At 38.8% G+C, this 13,978-nt stretch overlaps 2 protein-coding genes across 2 annotated transcripts in view; one reads left to right on the top strand and one right to left on the bottom strand.

Moving 5' to 3' along the window:
* The window catches only part of GTF2F2 (general transcription factor IIF subunit 2), a 153,184-nt gene that overhangs the window by 77,594 nt on the left and 61,612 nt on the right, over window positions 1-13,978 (bottom strand). The gene's annotated exons all lie outside the window — the stretch shown is intronic.
* KCTD4 (potassium channel tetramerization domain containing 4) lies at window positions 12,371-13,705 on the top strand. The gene has a single exon (XM_060129261.1). It carries the CDS (start codon window positions 12,378-12,380, stop codon window positions 13,155-13,157), a length of 780 nt encoding a protein of 259 aa, XP_059985244.1. The 5' UTR covers window positions 12,371-12,377; the 3' UTR covers window positions 13,158-13,705.

A 13,978-nucleotide genomic window follows, 5' to 3' on the forward strand; every position in this document is an offset into this window, starting at 1 on the left:
AACCAAGATTACTCTACCCAGAAAGGATCTCATTCAGATTCGACGGAGAAATTAAAACCTTTACAGACAAGCAAAAGCTAAGAGAATTCAGCACCACCAAACCAGCTTTACGACAAATGCTAAAGAACTCCATGCAGGAAACACAAGAGAAGGAAAAGACCTACAATAACAACCCAAAACAATTAAGAAAACGGTAATAGGAACATATATATTGATAATTACCTTAAATGTAAATGAAATAAATGCTCCAACCAAAAGACATAGACTGGCTGAATGGATATAAAAACAAGACCCGTATATATGCTGTCTACAAGACACCCACTTCAGACCTAGGGACACATACAGACTGAAAGTGAGGGGATGGAAAAAGATATTCCATGCAAATGGAAAACAAAAGAAAGCTGGAGTAGCAATTCTCATATCAGACAAAATAGACTTTAAAATAAAGATTATTAAAAGAGACAAGGAAGGACACTACATACTGATCAAGGGATCAATCCAAGAAGAAGATATAACAATTGTAAATATTCATGCACCCAATACATAAGGCAAATGCTAACAGCCATAAAAGGGGAAATCGACAGCAACACAATAATAGTAGGGGACTTTAACACCCCACTTTCACCAATGGACAGATCCAAAATGAAAATAAGGAAACACAAGCTTTAAATGACACATTAAACAAGATGGATTTAATTTATATTTATAGGATATTCCATCCCAAAACAACAGAATACACTTTCTTCTCAAGTGCTCATGGAACATTCTCCAGGATAGATCATATCTTGGGTCACAAATCAAGCCTTGGTAAATTTAAGAAAACTGAAATTGTATCAAGTATCTTTTCCGACCACAACGCTATGAGACTGGATATCAATTACAGGAAAAAGAAATACAAACACACGGAGGCTAAACAATATGCTACTAAATAACCAAGAGGTCACTGAAGAAATCAAAGAGGAAATCAAAAAATACCTAGAAACAAATGACAATGAAAATACAATGACCCAAAACCTATGGGATGCAACAAAAGCAGTTCTAGGAGGGAAGTTTGGAGCAATACAATCCTACCTCAAGAAACAAGAAAAATCTCAAATAAACAACCTAAACTTACACCTAAAGCAATGAGAGGAAGAAGAGCAAAAAACCCCCCAAAGTTATCAGAAGGAAAGAAATCATAATACCAGATCAGAAATAAATGAAAAAGAAATGAAGGAAATGATAGCAAAGATCAATAAAACTAAAAGATGGTTCTTTGAGAAGAAAAACAAAATTGATAAACCATTAGCCAGACTCATCAAGAAAAAAAGGGAGAAAACTCAGATCAATAGAATTAGAAATGAAAAAGGAGAAGTAACAACTGACACTGCAGAAATACAAAGGATCATGAGAGATTACTACAAGCAACTATATGCCAATAAAATGGACAACCTAGAAGAAAAGAACAATTTCTTAGAAAAGCACAACCTTCTGGACTGAACCACGAAGAAATAGAAAATACAAACAGACCAATCACAAGCACTGAAATTGAAACTGTGATTAAAAATCTTCCAACAAACAAAAGCCCAGGACAGATGGCTTCACAGGTGAATTCTATCAAACATTTAGAGAAGAGCTAACACACATCCTTCTCAAACTCTTCCAAAATACAGCAGAGGCAGGAACACTCCCAAACTCATTCTACGAGGCCACCATCACCCTGATACCAAAACCAGACAAAGACGTCACAAAAAAAGAAAACTATAGGCCAACATCACTGATGAACATAGGTGCAAAAACACTTAACATAATACTAGCAAACATAATCCAACAGCACATTAAAAGGACCATATACCATGATCAAGTGGGATTTATCCCAGGAATGCAAGGATTCTTCAATATACGCAAATCAATCAATGTGATAAACCATATTAACAAAGTGAAGAATAAAAACTGTATGATCACCTCAATAGATGCAGAGAAAGCTTTCGACAAAATTCAACACCCATTTATGATAAAAACTCTCCAGAAAGTAGGCACAGAAGGAACTTACCTCAACGTAATAAAGGCCATATATAACAAACCCACAGCCAACATCATTCTAAACAGTGAAAAACTGAAACCATTTCTACTAAGATCAGGAACAAGACAAGGTTGCCCACTCTCACCACTATTATTCAACATAGTTTAGAAGTTTTAGCCATAGCAATCAGAGAAGAAAAAGAAATAAAAGGAATCCAAATCAGAGAAGAAGAAGTAAAACTGTCACTGTTTGCAGGTGACATGATACTATACATAGAGAATCCTAAAGATGCTACCAGAACACTACTAGAGCTAATCAATGAATCTGGTAAAGTAGCAGGACACAAAATTAATGCACAGAAATCTCTTGCATTCCTATACACTAATGATGAAAAATCTGAAAGAGAAATTAAGGAAACACTCCCATTTACCATTGCAACAAAAAGAGTAAAATACCCAGGAATAAACCTACCTAAGGAGACAAAAGACCTGTATGCAGAAAACTATAAGACACTGATGAAAGAAATTAAAGATGATACAAACAGATGGAGAGATACATCGTGTTCTTGGGTTGGAAGAATCAACATTGTGAAAATGACTATACTACCCAAAGCAACCTACAGATTCAATGCAATCCCTATCAAACTACCATTGGCATTTTTCACACAACTAGAACAAAAAAACTGCACAATTTGTATGGAAGCACAAAAAACCCCGAATAGCCAAAACAATCTTGAGAAAGAAATACGGAGCTGGAGGAATCAGGCTCCCGGACTTCAGAGTATACTACAAAGCTACAGTAATCAAGACAGTATGGTACTGGCACAAAAACAGAAATATAAATCAATGGAACAGGACAGAAAGCCCAGAGATAAACCCACACACATATGGTCACCTTACGTTTGCTAAAGGAGGCAAGAATATACAATGGAGAGAAGACAGCCTCTTCAATAAGTGGTGCTCGGAAAACTGGACAACTACATGTAAAAGAATGAAATTAGAACACTCCTTAACACCATACACAAAAATAAACTCAAAATGGATTAAAGAACTAAATGTAAGGCCATACACTATAAAACTCTTAGAGGAAAACATAGGCAGAACACTCCATGACATAAATCACAGCAAGGTCCTTTTTGATCCACCTCCTAGAGAAATGGAAATAAAAACCAAAATAAATAAATGGGACCTAATGAAACTTAAAAGCTTTTGCACAGCAAATGAAACCAGAAACAAGACGAAAAGATAACCCTCAGAATGGGAGAAAATATTTGCAAACAAAGCAACTGGCAAAGGATTAATCTCCAAAATTTACAAGCAGCTCATGCAGCTCAATAGCAAAAAAACAAACAACCCAATCCAAAAATGGGCAGAAGACCCAAACAGACATTTCTCCAAAGAAGATACACAGATTGCCAACAAACACATGAAAGGATGCTCAACATCACTAATCATTAGAGAAATGCAAGTCAAAACTACAATGAGGGGCTTCCCTGGTGGCGCAGTGGTTGAGAGTCCACCTGCCAATGCAGGGGACACGGGTTCGTGCCCTGGTCTGGGAAGATCCCACATGCCGCGGAGTGGCTGGGCCCGTGAGCCATGGCTGCTGAGCCCGCGTGTCCAGAGCCTGTGCTCCGCAACGGGAGAGGCCACAACAGTGAGAGGCCCGCATACCGCAAAAAAAAACCAAAAAACAAAAAACTACAATGAGGTATCACCTCACACCGGTCAGAATGACCATCATCAAAAAATCTACAAACAATAAATAATGGAGAGGGTGTGGAGAAAAGGGAACCCTCTTTCACTGTTCATGGGATACAGCCACTGTTCATGATACAGCCACTATGGAGAACAGTATAGAGGTTCCTTAAAAAACTAAAAATAGAACTACCATATGACCCAGCAATCCCAGTACTGGGCATATACCCTGAGAAAACCATAATTCAGAAAGAGTCATGTACCATAATGTTCACTGCAGCACTATTTACAATAGCCAGGACATGGAAGCAACCTACGTGTCCATCGACAGATGAATGGATAAAGAAGATGTGGCACATATATACAGTGGAATATTATTCAGCCATAAAGAGAAATGAAATTGAGTTATTTGTAGTGAGATGGATGGACTCAGAATCTGTCATACAGGGTGAAGTAAGTCAGAAAGAGAAAAACAAATACTGTATGCTAACACATATATATGGAATCTAAAAAGAAAAAGAAAAAAAAGGTTCTGAAGAACCTAGGGGTAGAACAGGAATAAAGACGCAGATATAGAGAATGGACTTGAGGACACAGAGAGTGGGAAGGGTAAGCTGGGACGAAGTGAGAGAGTGGCATGGACATATATACACTACCAAATGTAAAATAGATAGCTAGTGGGAAGAAGCCGCATAGCACAGGGAGATCAGCTCGGTGCTCTGTGACCACCTAGAGGGGTGGGATAGGGAGGGTGGGAGGGAGACGCAAGAGGGAGGGGATATGGGGATATATGGATAGCTGACTCACTTTGTTATACAGCAAAACTTACACACCATTGTAAAGCAGTTATACTCCAATAAAGATGTTAACAAAAAATAGACAAATGGGGGGCTTCCCTGGTGACGCAGTGGTTGAGAGTCCGCCTGCCGATGCAGGGGACATGGGTTCGTGCCCTGGTCCGGGAAGATCCCACATGCCGCGGAGTGGCTGGGTCCCTGAGCCATGGCCGCTGAGCCTGCGTGTCTGGAGCCTGTGCTTCACAACCGAAGAGGCCACAACAGTGAGAGGCCCGCGTACCACAAAAAAAAAAAAAAAAAAAAAATAGACAAATGGATAAAGAAAAAAAATAAGAGGTTGAATAGAACCCAGAAATAAAATATAGTTCTATTTAAAAAAATGAAGTAATGCTGCATTGTAATAATAAATGAAAAGGAAAATCAGAGTACTGTGATAGTTTGTCTTAGTTAGACCTTCATCAAAGGGTGCAATGCAGCTTTGGCTGTTGCACTTGAAATTAGAGAGAATTCAAAAACAATAGCAAATGTGATTAAATGGACAGAAAAACAAATCCTTCTAGGAAAGATTAAGTCTCCTGGAGAAAAGACTTTTACTATAGTGCTTCATTACAGTTAAGTAGTGCCAAACACTGTGCTAGATGTGATGAGGGGTACAAAGGAAGAAAATTACAGACCCCTGCACTTAGAATGCCCGTAATATAGTTGAGGGATACAATATTAATATAGACCATCTGATGACACATTTTTAAATCAACTGAATATGATTCAAGTTTCATTACTTTCATCCTCAATAACTCCTGTTCTCTTCACCATGTTTAGGAACAGTAGTAATACCACATACTAGTTTAGTTCTTTACAATTTTCAAGACACTTTAATAGTAAGTGATCCCCATAACTACAGAGTAGAAATTATGCCCTCATCATTAAGAACTCTTTTGGGATAAGTTCCCCTTCCTGAGCTCATCAATTTCCTGTATATGGTAGTTCTTCAACTCTGCTTGATCCTAAGAATCACCTGGGAAGCTTTTTAAAAACTACTGGGCCCACTGTCAGAGATTCTCCCTTAATTGCACTGTGCGGGCAAGAGGTGTTTTTACAACCTCGCTAGATAATTCTAATATGCAGCAGCCAGGGTTGAGAACTACTGCCCTGATATTTCTCTCCTCCTCTCCCCTACATCTTTTCCTCTTCCTGTATCTCTGGTAATTTTATTTTCTGGTGGTATGGGGATAACAGCTTACAGAACTGCTCAAATATTTCATCAAATCTAAGATACCATCAATTGTAATAGTCACCATCATTTTATGTGCCCCCAAGAAAGACACAATACTACCATGAGAATTTTACAAGCCAATGATTTTAAGACATACCCTGATGTCAGAAATGTTAAATGTGAAAAAGTGTGCAATATGATAGACTTCTCCATCCCTGATTTGCAATCACTCTACACTGCGTAAGAACTCCATTTCCTCCTATGAACCATGATATCCCGTCCTGCTGGTTCAGGACCCCCTCTCTCCTCAACACCATGTCATCACTGAAGACACAAGAGAATCTAAAATCAAGATGATAACAGGAGGGACATTGGTAGGACACCGCATCAGCAGCGGAGACTCTTTGGGTTACTGATTTCATAACAATATTAACTTTACAACTTTTCAAAGTCATGAAACCTCATTTTGAGATTGTAGACAATGGCTATTAACTTAAAACATCTCCTTCTGAAAGAGGAGGCAAAGTTCCGTTTTGCCAAATAGCACTATAAAAATGAGTTCTACACAATATAATTTCAGTGTTCATTTGATGGCTCATAGAAGTGCTTTGCTCATCTAGTTACAATAAAATTTTCCAGTGAATAATAATGCATAGTCTGCATTTCAAAAAAAAGAAAAGCAAACTCATTTTTAAAAACTTAAATGACTTCTGCCTACAGAATTATAAAATACAGTTTTCCCTGAAATACTCATCTCCCAAAGTACATTTAAAATATGAATTAATGTAATTTGTAAATTGTTTTCAAGATTACCTCTGTAATGAAAAGCAAAGAAACGTGGAATGGAATTTTGCCAGAACTTCTCATTTAGTCTGTCATTTTTATTTGTGCTCCTTTTGATACAAAGTGTTTTCATCTTTTCTACACTCCTCAAGTGAGGTTTAAAAATTTGCTGATGCAGCAAAGTTTCCTGGGCTTCTCTGAAGACTCAGTTCAACACTGCAAAACATTTACAAGCTTATTCACCTGACTGGAATTACACATCCACATCACCTTCCTGCCAAAGCTATACTGAATGTGTCCTAGGAGGACTTCAGCACTCTGCACAGGTGGTGAGATACTGTGGTCAGTCAGCTCCATAAGGTAGTGAGGTAGTACTTGTGGGGATGGAAGCCCAGTACAAGACAACATCTAATTTTGCAGAAAAAATTTTATATTTCAAAATGAAACTAAAGTTTTGTTTTGTTTTTGCGGTACACGGGCCTCTCACCGTTGTGGCCTCCCCTGTTGCGGAGCACAGGCTCCAGATGCACAGGCTCAGTGGCCATGGCTCACAGGCCCAGCTGCTCTGCAGCACGTGGGATCTTCCAGGACTGGGGCATGAACCCGTGTCCCCTGCATCGGCAGGCGGACTCTCAATCACTGCGCCACCAGGGAAGCCCGAAACTAAAGTTTTGATGTTCAAATAGAATTAGATTAACACAGAAAAATCCTTGATTCTTAAAATATGTTAATACATTACACTGTGTAATTTATTTATATTTTTTAACACCAAAAAAGAGGCTAAAATAACAGGATTACAGCTGAATATCAAAGTGAATATTTCTCACATTCAATGCTATTAACGGGAGGCTATGAAGAACAAGAAAGCCACACATTAAAAAAGAGAAACTCAGCTTGTAAAAGTTATAGGAAGATCAAGGCAAACAGGAATGAGAGGACATGCAAGTCAGATGGCCAGAGGTTAGCCAGATTTTGGAAAATGAACAGATAAAGATATCACTGCAGAATCAAGTAGATGGGTATCAAATTCAAGTGAAGAAGAAAGACCCAGATCAATAAGCCTTAAAAAATCTGCAAAAGACCAGGGCAGAGACATAGTGCCAGCTTTAAGTGAAAATTGACAGCTACTGCTCTTTCTGCAGTTGGTTTTACTTTCTTCCTAAGGTAATGGGAAATAATCTTTTTTAAAAAACAGGCATTAATGTATGCAGGTGAAAATAACCAAAAAAGATTTGGTAGAGACAGAGAATGAGGAAACAGAAGCCCAGTGTTTTTAATAAAGGCAGCTTCTGAGACCATCCCTTTTCCTTGGAAAGAAGTGCTTGAATTTCAGAAAGTGATCGGTTGAGTCTAGGGGAATTATCACATCTTTTATCTTCCAACCAAGAGAAATACCTTCTTGGTAAGGTTCCACTTCCTTCCATGGCAGGAGAATACCTCTGGCATATAAATGGAGCAAGCATATATTATGGTCATGTTCTGTGTCAATAATGTTGATGATGATGACCTCATTTCCTATCAAGAGTTGGTAGATAAGATGGAAATTCCCACTGGCCTGGAATAAATTCTGCCTAATGCAGACAGTGGAAGATTAGCATCACCATATAATGGAAAGGTTTTGCTAAAATTTGGTTAGGCATTGGGCCTAACCAATGAATATACTCATAACAAGAACCTGACAATGACACTGTTTACATCCTCAAAGTTGGCTATCATCAACAGGAACACAAATAACAAATGTTGGCGAGGATGTGGAGAAAAGGGAATCCTCATACACTGTTGATGGGAATTAAACTGGTGCAGCCACTGTGTAAAAGAGTATGGAGGTTTCTCAAAAACTAAAAACAGAGCTACCGTATGACCCAGCAATTCCACTCCTAGGTATATATTCAGAGAAAACTCTAATTCGAAGATACAGGCACCCAATGTTCATAGCAGCATTCTTTACAATTGCCAAGATATGAAAGCAACCTAAGTGTCCATCAACAGATGAATGGATAGAGAAGATACATACACACACACACACACACACACACACACACACACGCACACACACACACTGTAATACTACTCAGCCATAAAAAAGAATGAAATTTGCACAACATGGATGGACTTGGAGGGTATTATGCTAAGTGAAAGAGGTCAGACTGAAAAAGACAAATACTATATGATATCACTTATATGTGAAATGTAAAAAATAAAACAAAACAAAACAAAAAAAGAAAGGCAGATAACACCAAGTGTTGGAAAAAATGTGGGGAAACAGGAAACCACAGGCACTGCTGGTGGGAGAGTGCACTGATAGAGCTGATCTCGGGAGTCATCTGGCAGTTCTAAGTGAAACTGAACACGGCCAGCAAGCCCTCAAATTTCCACAGACACCCATAAGAGGACGTGCTTGAAACTGTTCATCACAGCAAGGGATTGAGGCAGCCTGGGTGTCCATCACTAGGGAATCAAAAACAACATTTATTGGGTACCTAAGTGTGAAATACCGTGTGCCACCCACAAGTAGTGAAACAGATGTATACACAGCAGCATGAACTAATTCAAAAAACAGAGTTGAATGAAAAAAGTAAGAAACAGATATATATATATATATATGAAAATAAATCTTCAAAGTTGACTAAAGGGTTCTTTTATATGTGTGATTACAGATGTCTATGACAGACACTTTTTAAAAAATATATCTTTCTGCCTGTAAAGCAGATGAAATCTTCAAGTCTAGTGGTCAAGTGGACTAAAGCGAGCTAATCTTTTTTTTTTTTTTTTTTGCGGTACGCGGGCCTCTCACCGTTGTGGCCTCTTCCGTTGCAGAGCACAGGCTCCAGACGCGCAGGCTCAGCAGCCATGGCTCACGGGCCCAGCCGCTCCGCGGTATGTGGGATCTTCCCGGACCGGGGCACGAACCCGTGTCCCCTGCATCAGCAGGCGGACTCTCAACCACTGTGCCACCAGGGAAGCCCACGAGCTAATCTTTGATGTGTAGGTTAAGCCCTTCTGCTGAAACCACTGAATTGATTACTTCCAGTTGGTATCTGCAGTGAGGCAGAGAAATGTAGTCACATAAACCATGGATGTTTGCCTTGGAATAGTTATTGAAGCACCATTTTTACAGTTTTAGGGATGTGTGGATTTGATTGACATGACTCTCCCCACCCTACAGCCCCCCAAAGCAGGTAAATATAAGCTTAAAAAAGACTAAAAAGAAGACAACCTGGCTTTCTCCTAAGGGGCATATGAACCACCACAGCAGCAATGATCAACAAAGCCCCGTGATTTCTGTAAACTGCAATCATCTTGCTTTAATGGGGATGGAGCGGAGTAACGCAGAGAAGCTGGGACCTACTGGGTACCATTTTTATTTCTCAAGACGGCAAGTTGGGAGCAATAGGACATAAAAGAAAAGTCCTACGGATTCTTATCAGCTTCCAGTCAGACAAGGCTTCTGTTACACTATTGCTGCCAGGCCACGGCTGGCAAACAAATCACACAGGTCAGGTCTGCAGAAGCCAAGAACATCAGAGTGAAGTCTACAGAGAAAGAACGGTCAAGGGTTAGAGGCACATGTCTAGGCACACGTCTGTCAAGGCAAGCCAGCAGAAACAAAGAACACACACCAGGAATTTTAAAAACCAGAAACCAGAAGTGAGCAAGTCTGCAAGTGTAAGGTGGCCCTGGGGGTGACGGCTGAAGGGATCAGCAGTCCAACTTCCTCCAGTCCTACCTCACCTCCCCACCCCATGGAAGCAAATCCTCCAGCAGCACTAGCTTTAGGGCTCCCCCAGGAAGGCATCTATAAACAGGCCAAACGGTGTAACAGGAAGCAGACTAAGCCTTACATAGAATTCAACTATATCACTTTATTTAAACATACAAAGAAAATTCTAGCACAGTCTCCACCACTATACTACAGTTATGTTCTATTGATTCTGGTGTCCCACGAAGTTCATTGACACAGGACTATAACTGTAAATGAAACTGGCATGCCTTTGCTGGTTTTGCCATTACATGGTACTACTCACGTGCATTGACTATTAACACAAGAATTCCATTTCTAAAGTTGTACCCCCCAAATCTATTCAATATTTCAGAAAAAGTCATAGCCATAGGTAAGACCTGATTCCAAAACCACAAAATCAACACATATGAAATTGTTAGAATATAATAGTAAACTCTTCTTAAATGATGCAGTACTGAGAGGAAGTTTTAGTCAAAATGTTGGCTTACTATTAACAAGTTGTAAAGTTCTATATAAAACACTAAAAACTCTCGAGAATTCAATCTTACCTTTGGTTCTATTTCATGGTCTCAAAACAAAAACTCAGCCCTAAGAATGTTATGTCTTAGATTCCTAGTTTAATTTCAATGAAATTTTGATAAGCTCAAGGATACGTAAATACTAAATTCAAAATGCGCTATAATTAAAAGTAAAATTTTTATATCTGAAGAAAATCTAACATTGTTTAGAGAAAATGCAAGGCACGCATTTTTAGAAGAATCTGTACCAATATTTCTATCAACACAAAGTTGAAAAAATTTCAAATACCTTTAATGTAATAAAAATATAAATCAATTTAACAAAATCTAAAGTCTAATTCTCAGGACAACGCAGCTCCTCAGAATAATCTGGCAGGTAGATCAGCCAAATAATAGTGCACTGGGGACAACGCTCACATTTCTTACCACTGGGTCTTTAAATTCTAGAAACGAAGACTCAAGATCCCTAAAATGTTTTGGAAGGCAAGTTACAGCGGAAGGAGGAAAAAAAAGAAAGGGGAAAAAAACACCACACTCACACTGTTCCAGCTCCAAAAAAAAAAAAAAAAAGGGCAGCTAGGCTTTGGTCTTTTCTCTCCCCCTATGTGAACACTGAAAAAAAGCCAACAGCGGCAAAAGAAACCCAACTAACTTAGCCCATGACACTATTTTACAGCAGGTATTTTGAATGTGTCTCTCTGTTATCTTCTCAAGGGAGGACATGCCTGCGTGCACACACACACAGACACACGGTTACAGTGTTTTCCACAGCAGTCCAAGTCTTTGTTCAGCAGTGAAGCACGTTTAGGGTGAAACAAGCTTATGAATTTTCCATAGGAAATCTTAACCAAAAAAAAAAAAAGATTACTGTAAAACCTGTATATTTGATTTTTTACCTTTAGGGTAAAAAGCCAAAATAACAGAGACTTTTGTTAAAGGACATGAAGAAAATTTCTTCTCACTCGCTAAAGATCCACAAAGCAGAATCACAGGCAAATCCAATTAAATTCAAGTACAATGTCACAAACAACAGGTTAAATATTCTCACTTGTGTCTCTAAAATGACTACACCACTTGTGAAATGTGTGACTTTTTTTAGGAGAAAAACTGCTATACACCTAGGTCCTTTGTCTTTGGGTTTCCTACTTATGATTTACTTTAAAAAATGATACTAATTCAACATACATTATTCTCCAAAAGGTGACACTATTATTCATTATTAAGCCTGCCTGATTAATAACTTAAAAGACATTTAGAAGTGGATAAAAATTCACACTTAGCTGGAGAATTAAACATATGTAACTGCTTAACTGCCAATAGGAAATTCAATTTATTCAGTAACTTTCATTACTTCAAAGAATACACATGAAAACCTTTTCACAGCGAGTTCCTTCCCTGATACAGTTAAATGCAAATTATCTTTTTCCCCTCTTACTCCAGAAAGCTCCTGCATACATAGCTGATACGCCACCTACTGCAAAACCGAGCTGACAGCACAGGCAACGCTGCCAGCATTTCCATTCCATCACCAGGCTGGGGCTGAATAAAGGCGTGTTTGTGTGGTAGTGTTTCTTTTTAAAAAATCTCAACGCCAAGAAGAACAAGCTGAAATAGCATTTTCAAAAATGGAGCGTAAAATAAACAGAAGAGAAAAAGAAAAGGAGTATGAAGGGAAACACAACAGCCTGGAAGATGCTGACCAGGGAAAGAACTGCAAATCCACCCTGATGACCCTCAACGTTGGTGGATACCTATACATTACTCAGAAACAAACACTGACCAAGTACCCAGACACTTTCCTTGAAGGTATAGTAAATGGAAAAATCCTCTGCCCATTTGATGCCGATGGTCATTATTTCATAGACAGGGATGGGCTCCTCTTCAGGCATGTTCTAAACTTCCTACGAAACGGAGAACTTCTACTGCCAGAAGGGTTTCGAGAAAATCAACTTCTCGCACAAGAAGCAGAATTCTTTCAGCTCAAGGGACTGGCGGAGGAAGTGAAGTCCAGGTGGGAAAAAGAACAGCTAACACCCAGGGAGACTACTTTCCTGGAAATAACAGATAACCATGATCGCTCACAAGGACTGAGAATCTTCTGTAATGCTCCTGATTTCATATCAAAAATAAAATCTCGCATTGTTCTGGTGTCCAAAAGCAGGCTGGATGGCTTTCCAGAGGAGTTTTCAATATCGGCAAACATCATTCAATTTAAATACTTCATAAAGTCTGAAAATGGCACTCGACTTGTACTGAAGGAAGACAACACCTTTGTCTGCACCTTGGAAACTCTTAAGTTCGAGGCCATAATGATGGCCTTAAAGTGTGGTTTTAGACTGCTGACCAGCCTGGATTGCTCCAAAGGGTCGATTGTTCACAGCGATGCACTTCATTTTATCAAGTAATTACCTGTGTCACGAACAAAGGCAACAAGCATGCAGCCAGCAAGCTTCGGAAAACCACAGCATCAAAGGCATCCCAAATAACGTGCCCAGCTAGCTCTGTACTCAGAGACCTGCTGCTAATCAATTACTGTGAGCTAACGGTATGTAAATTCTATCGCTAAAGATGTCCTTCTCTAGGGTGTTCCTGCCGATCAGACTCGTACACTTAAAGTGAAAACAGTGATCTTCTACATATTGTAAATAAAGACTGAATGCTTTTGCTATTTGTTTATTTTTCCTTAAGCTGTCTTTCAATCAGAATGTCTTAAGTATTTGCACAATGAACAAGCATGTACATTATCTATCGTTCTTTCAAGTAAATGGTAATAAAATATTTTAAGGGACTGTAAGATTTTAAATCCTTGCTACTTATGGCAAAAATCTACAAAGAAAACTGAACTGGTAAAATTAACCATTGAGACCAAGACAGATATGCAGATCTACTAAAACAGAGCTGTGGTGAAACAAAATGAGGTTGTAAGAATTAAAGTTATGGATTTAATTTTTAATGGTAGGCACCAAAAGCTTGTTCATAGTTTCTGTATTTCATACTAGAATTACAGCTGAATTGATATATTGCTGAAAATTCCTAGAAAACGGCTTGATGACAATAAAAAAAAAAGAAAGCACTACTAACTTCTTTGCTTTGTATTAATAATTATAGTAAAAAGTTAAATGTGTCACTTTTAAAACAAATAGTACCTTTTGACGACTTCACACAAAATTATGCATTGATGTGGTCAACTGGCAGGCTGCAGTAACCCTGGCTGGACTTGCAAATG

The sequence above is a fragment of the Lagenorhynchus albirostris genome, chromosome 18 (genome assembly GCF_949774975.1).
Source record: "Lagenorhynchus albirostris chromosome 18, mLagAlb1.1, whole genome shotgun sequence".
NCBI lineage: Eukaryota > Metazoa > Chordata > Mammalia > Artiodactyla > Delphinidae > Lagenorhynchus > Lagenorhynchus albirostris.

What these genes read in the sequence shown, in the direction of transcription:
- KCTD4 (XM_060129261.1), top strand. Translation starts at nt 12,378, where the DNA reads ATGGAGCGTAAAATAAACAGAAGAGAAAAAGAAAAGGAGTATGAAGGG.